The sequence below is a fragment of the Triticum dicoccoides genome, chromosome 4B (assembly GCF_002162155.2).
Source record: "Triticum dicoccoides isolate Atlit2015 ecotype Zavitan chromosome 4B, WEW_v2.0, whole genome shotgun sequence".
NCBI lineage: Eukaryota > Viridiplantae > Streptophyta > Magnoliopsida > Poales > Poaceae > Triticum > Triticum dicoccoides.
In genome coordinates this window covers 644791760-644798424 of record NC_041387.1, presented here as the reverse complement: position 1 = coordinate 644798424, position 6665 = coordinate 644791760, and the positions used below count along the sequence as shown (strand labels likewise).

Below are 6665 nucleotides of genomic sequence, written 5' to 3'. Positions count from 1 at the left end.
GCAACAACCACGCGGTCGATGCACACATGCTGTCCAAGTGTTGGTACGTCAGTCGCGAATACACCCAAGGCAGTAAAGCTTGAGCAAGGGAAAAAACAAACGCCTCAATTTGAAACCACGTTGTTGTTTTCCAGACAACACCAACTGGTCATTCAGTTCTACCCTCCCCTTCATCGCTCGTTGGTTGTATACGTTTTCAGTGACGACAAGGAATAGCAAGTTCAGATCATCCCTTCACAATTCAGAGAACCATAACAATAAACCACAACATCAGCAAGAAATAATGCTTACGAATTTGTTCACTCAAAGCTAATCAGTATCCGTGCTCACGGATACAAAAGATCAATTCAATGGGTGCAACCACTGTAACTTTAATTTTAGCATTCAAATTGTTCAGACATCCATAAAAATTATACATGGCCAAGGATAGACATGCTGTGAAATTTTCTTCAGTTATCAAATTGTGCAGACAACCATAAACATTTCAAGAACACAAACGGTTACGATTTCTTATCATATCATACAGCCAGGAGTAAAATTCAGTTTAGCTAACAAATTGTTCAGAAAAGCATATAACCTTACATGTGCTCAACGACACAACTCTGCGTCGTTTCAAATAAGGACAGCACAACTCTGCTGTTCCTTCTACCGGTAGGCGGCCAAATTTCTCAAACATATTCCTAGTATATATTTTGCTGGCATGGCGCTCTATCGCAAGGTTAGTCCGCCGCACGACGCCGCCCTGCCAAAACAAAAACATTCACAGAGACGAAATCAGTTCATAAGCACAAACTGTTAAAAATCAGGAATCTTAGTTTTTGAATGGCAGCAATGTATTTACAATCATTGTCCTCTTTTCCTCATAGCTTTCATCGCGCTTCCGGTCAAATTGAAGTCTCATGTATTGTCAGACGAAAACATGCATTGGGCTTGCAGGGGGCATGTCCGTCTTCAGCATGTGGTTTGCACTCTCACTCCTCTGTGTACTCATCATTTTCGCACAAAACACACCTCTGAAATATGGTTTCGCCCATTTATGTTTTGTCTCATATATTTGGGTCATATAGTTATGCCCCCTCAAATTGTATTTATCAAGCAGCACATCCCAGGCTGATTCAAATTCTTCCTCAGTTAGCATGTGGTTAACAACTTTGTGAAATTCAGCTTGAAAATCACATTTTTTTGTGTAAAGCCACCCCAGTGTTTCTTTCGCCTTTTTCAGAACATGCCACTTGCACAAACGGTGGACAGTGTTCGGATAAATTTTCTTGATTGCAACCTCCATAGCCCTGCATTGGTCTGACAAAAAATCATGTTTAATCAGAAACACAAATGATGACCTTTTTGCTTTCAGCTTTTTACTTTCGTAAATGATGTGACTGTCCTGTGCATTCGGAGGGGAACTCTTACAAACAAGGAACTGAAAGCACTTTTATGTGTTCAATCATTCACCTGTTAGTATTGTTTTAGGTGCAGGTCCGCCCATCATGCGAATGAATTCTGAAAACACCCATTCAAAGCTCTCTTCTTGCTCGTCATGCATCAGCACGCCAGCCAGGATGATACTCTGGTAGTGATTGTTAACTCCGACAAATAAACATAATGGCATGTCGTACAAATTTGTCCTGTATGTGGTGTCGAATGTGACCACGTCGCCAAAGAACCTGTACTGCATCCGTCTGCTCCCATTAGCCCACATGAGATTCTTCACCTTGCTGTCTTTCTCGGCGAGCACCACATAGGAGAAACCAGGGTCACTCGACCAGATGTCGGCAAACACCTGCAGTGTCTTCCGTAATTCATCTTCAGCCTGTTCACGACTAATCTTCCCACAAATGTTCCTGAGTGTCCTTTTCGTAAAGGGCACCTTCTCAACTGAACCAAAGAAGATTCCAATTATGTTGTATACCTTGCCAAGGTTGATGTTGTTCTCCCTCAACTATCTTATCAAATCCTTGGTATACACGTCTATGTGTTTATGAGACGGCCAATGCACTTTCTCTCCCATTGTAAGCGACATCGAATGATTGTGGCTCGCCCGGTGCTCTGTTATGTACCAACTGTTGTCTGATGCACATAGCAGCCTGGTCAGAGCTGGGCACTTGCACCTGCAGGACCTGCTGTTTTCAGCGTCTGGTTTCCCCTGCATATCATACATCAATGGAAGTCAACAAAAAAAACCAGCAATTTGATCTGTACAACCAAATTTAGTACATGGGTCATTTCTTTTTATCTGAATCGAAATGCTCACTCACCGAACACCCACAAACTATCTCCTGCATGCTTTTTGTCCTCTCGGCATTGAGCCTGCTTTTCCCATATCTTATGCCAAACCCGATTTCCCACAAATACAAGTTATAGAAATCGTACGCCTCCCCTAGCGAGTCAAAACTAAGACCTAGCTCAGGTCGGACCACACTCTTGTCTGGTTGCTCATCATATTTACGTATTGACAACTCGAGGGCGCTCATCCTTGATGGACAGGGCACACGGTCTGGTGGCGCACTCCCCAAACGAAGCCTGTGGTGAGTTGCAAAATGCACAATTTAAATGTTCATTATATAGAAAACTAACCCAAATCTGATTACTACAAATTCTGGATTTTATTATATCACTGCTTTTTGACAGAATTCCTTCAAGAACATTTGTTCCAACCGCATTTATCCCCATACGGTCTTGCAAATAGAGGAATAGCATCTTCAATGGGCCATCATACTTTTCTGTTTTTGCAGAACCGCACAGACTAAATTCTGTACACACAGGAAAAACTATAAAAAACCATTTGAGAGTTGATAATCGTACCAGCAATTTTTCCAGTTCTAAGTTTTCTTGTTAGAGGTTTGGTGTAACCAGTACTTTCCCCCAAATGGAGAAACAAGCTTTTGTTCATGTGAACATTGAACCACAGATCAAACGTAGGTACTCTTGTAACAGCAAAAACAGAAACTAGAGATGGTTGTTCTCTGAGCTTCACCTCTTAGTCCAGCCGGGGCCTGTGGATTGACTCTGCCTGATGATTGGGCAGACCTCGTCGGAGATTCATCACGTCTACGGGGGGCACCTACTTCAGCGTCAGTTAGCACACCTCCGCACACCATCTCAGCTACCCCAGAATCAACGTCTGCCTGACCAATCTCCGGACTCGCAGCCCCCTTATCCAGAAGGTACATGAGCAAGACTGGATCCGGATGGTCAACATTATCTGCATACTCCTCCCGCACTGGGAACCTGCATAGAAAACGGCGAATCAGCCGCATGAAGATTTGCTCTCCAACGCAGATCAAGCTTATCGAATCTTTTCTAACAGGAGAAATTCGGCACAGATCTGGACTAGAACGAACCTGTCGACCACATCCAGTAGGAATTCCATTCCCTCAGTGTCCATCCGCAGCTAGGCCAACGGTGAAGCAAAAGCGACAGAACCCGCGCGGCACCACGCTAAAGCGGCCCCGGTGACCTCTCCTGCGTATTTGTCTTTGACGGCGGCGAGAGGCCTCTAGAATGAGCCGGAAGCAGCTCAGACAGCGAACCCTGTCCTGGATTCCTTATCTGTTCCAGGCCCAGACAAAAAAGCTGACGTCTTGTCCCACGGCCCACTCTGAAATGCACGGTCCTGGTCCACGGCCCATTCCGCTTAACCGCGACGCCAGTCTGGCAGCGACGGGCCAGCCCCACTTACGGGCTACTGTTTCATACCGTATTGGGTGTTTTCCTCCTTTTACCAACGCTCGCACAGGAGACGCCAGCTGGCTTTGTTCGAATCCCAAGTCTGGAACGGACGACGTAGATTATGGGTGCAGCTGAGCCCGAGCTCCAAATCGACGCACTCTTGTGAAACCCCCTATTGTTTTATAATTTTTGCCATGATCTAGTTTTTTCTACTACAGTTGCAATCAGACCATTCTATGGTTGTTTATAAATATTAGTGCATACAAAAAAATAGATACCATGACACATTTATTGAGTATACCATGGTAAATTATAAATTATAAAGTATATCCTAGCAATTTTATAAAGTATATCATGGAAATTGTAAATTAATTCTTATCTGACTTTTTTCCCTCTCAGAAATTGATGGCATGCAAGTGCACAGGGTTTAGTTGTAGCCTTTTCGAAGTAAGAGTATTGACCCCAGAGGAAACACATGAATTAAGCATTACCTCTTGTAGTAAATTACGAATCTGTGCCTGCAAACAATTGTAGAATCCAAGCAAAGTGTGGGTGGAAATAAATGATTGTTTTGGTGGTGAGCAAACTGAAAGTAAATAACATAAAAAGTAATAAACAATAGTAAAAACAGTAGCACGAGTAACAAGTGGAACTGACAGAGGAGTAAGGCCTTCTCAGGGATTCTGCGTTCCCATTGGTATGTTTCTAACGTAACCTATGCATCTGCATAAGATAGTCTGGATACTTGAGCCACTCTTGACGAGTATGCTTGGCGGAGCCGGGTATAGAAGACGTTCTACTCTAGGTAGACTTCGCGCCACGCATGCCACTACCATAGTCTCCCCCTGCAGGTTAAACCTACGGTAATTAAGGGTTGCCACATGGATGCAGCCTCTCTAAGGGTTCTTTGTAATTCCGCTACCAATTGCAAAAGCTAGGAGTAAAGGATTTTACTGTCACCTCAAATTACCTTCATGTCCTAACCTTTACAATGACATTGATACACTTCGTGGCCTTTCGGCGAAAATGTCGAGTGGGACCCCTTCAACATCCATGAAGTTTATTAAACTAAGCATTCAGTAGAGGATCCATATCCAATATAACGTTTTAGATCCTATACATACCAAGGTTCATCCATATCCCCGAGAACTAAGGGGCACACATGGAGACAACAAGCATCATGGGAAGGGTAATGGTAAACATGGATGAGTCACAAAAGTAAAACATAAGACGATCCACTCGGGTTCCTAAATGTTACCATGAGATGGATGTGGACGTGGATGATGATGATGATGATGATGATAGTGGTGGTGATGTTGACATCCCCTTGCACGTGGTTGTGAAGATGATGATCTCCTCCTTGTCAATCCCTCCTCCGAATGACTCTGGAGGCTAGGTTTCTGCCTTCTGGATGTGTTCCTAGTGCGTATGTTTGTCAAATCCCCGATCCAACTTCACGGGTGGAAGTAGTGGACAAGGCGATGGCGTTGGAGCTTCATACGGCCGTGCATGCGAGCGGGCGTGCTCGTATGCTAAGTCTTCTTTTCTCTGGAACCACCATGTGGACTTCTTCTTTGTCCCTTTGCTTCATCCTTTGTATGGTAGTCAATTATCACATTGAATAACGTGATTCCACCATAATTTTTTGTGTTTTTTCATAGAACTTTATTTACTGCAAAAGAAGTTACCTGGGAAATACCGACAACAAGTAGTGCGCGAACGCGGTAAAGTTTCACAAAGACTACCGTGTAGGCATAAAATAACTATCAAATCATCACATATTTTGGACTCATTAGAAGTTACTGTATTTTTTATGGCAAAATAATAGCTAACTAGGTGTAACCTGTTTTTTCCCGCGCGCTTCCTATAGTCTAGATCAGTTTGGGGGTCGCGCTGAAGAAACGTCCGAGCGAACGCTCAAGTGAACGTTGCACATTTACTCCTTCGATCCGTCTCGAGGGGAATGAAACATTCACTCGGGGGTTCCTCTAGAGCCGATGTTCCACCCTTATTATGGTAAAAAGGGATGTTAATATGAGCCAAACATTATATTTGTTGGTTCCCCCAAGCAACGATTCGCTCACTAAGGAGGATCGATCGATTGAACGATTTTGTTTGCTAGGAGGAACCCCAGCGTGACCCCAACAGCCTGACGGGAATTAATGTGCCTCCCCTCAACACACTGTCATCGTCATGCCAAAAATAATAAAGGACATAAAAAACGGCCCAAGTTTCCCGTCGACTACTACCAAGCCTTAAACCTGAAATTTTGATCTGATTTTGAATAGCAATTTTTTTAAAAAAAATCTGTCATATGTATAATAAACTGCCATCAAGTTCAAATGTATCATAACTTAAACATAAGAATTATGTTAAGCTAGGTCGATACGAATAGACCATAACGTTATGAAACTAATAAAATACCAAAAACTTCAAAACACAAAAAAGAAAACTTAACAAATTATGCTTCAACATAAGTTGCCATTATTTCATATAAAAAGAAGATGGACATTTTTCTGAAAAGAAATTTGTGAAAAAGTCTAATGAAAAGAAATTTAGCATGTGATGATGTTCCACCCTTATTGTGGTAAAAAAGGATGCCAATATGAGCCAAACGTTATATTTGTTGGTTCCCCCGAGCGACGATTCGCTCACTAAGGAGGATCGATCAATCGAACGATTTTGTTTGCTAGGAGAAATCCCCAGCGTGACCCCAACAGCCTGACAGGACTTAATGTGCCTCCCATTAGCTCAACGTCATCGTCATGCCATAAATAATAAAGGACATAAATAAAGGCCCAAGTTTCCAGTCGACTACTACCAAGCCTTAAACCTGAAATTTTGACCCGATTTTGAATAGCAAAACAAAATTAAAAAATTCCATCATATGTATAATAAACTGCCATCAAGTTCAAATGTATCATAACTTAAACATAAGAATTATGTTAAGCTAGGTCGGTACGAGTAGACCATAAAGTTATGAAACAAATAAAATA

At 42.6% G+C, this 6665-nt stretch overlaps 1 protein-coding gene across 1 annotated transcript; it reads right to left on the bottom strand.

Annotated features, from left to right (window-relative positions):
• Nucleotides 1-429: 429 nt before the first annotated feature.
• LOC119292952 (protein FAR1-RELATED SEQUENCE 5-like) lies at nucleotides 430-3385 on the bottom strand. The gene is made up of 6 exons (XM_037571591.1): nucleotides 3342-3385; nucleotides 3096-3228; nucleotides 1997-2143; nucleotides 1453-1939; nucleotides 842-1299; nucleotides 430-742 (listed from the first exon to the last, which is right to left on the bottom strand). Exons 1-5 carry the CDS (start codon nucleotides 3383-3385, stop codon nucleotides 908-910), a joined length of 1203 nt encoding a protein of 400 aa, XP_037427488.1. The 3' UTR covers nucleotides 430-742; nucleotides 842-907.
• Between the last annotated feature and the right edge of the window lie 3280 nt (nucleotides 3386-6665).

Coding starts and splice junctions, on each gene's coding strand:
- LOC119292952 (XM_037571591.1), bottom strand. CDS start 3,385: ATGGACACTGAGGGAATGGAATTCCTACTGGATGTGGTCGACAG. Junction 3,229..3,341: donor CTACTGGATGTGGTCGACAG/GTTCGTTCTAGT, acceptor TTTTCTATGCAG/GTTCCCAGTGCGGGAGGAGT. Junction 1,300..1,452: donor ACCTAAAACAATACTAACAG/GTGAATGATTGA, acceptor ATTTTTTGTCAG/ACCAATGCAGGGCTATGGAG.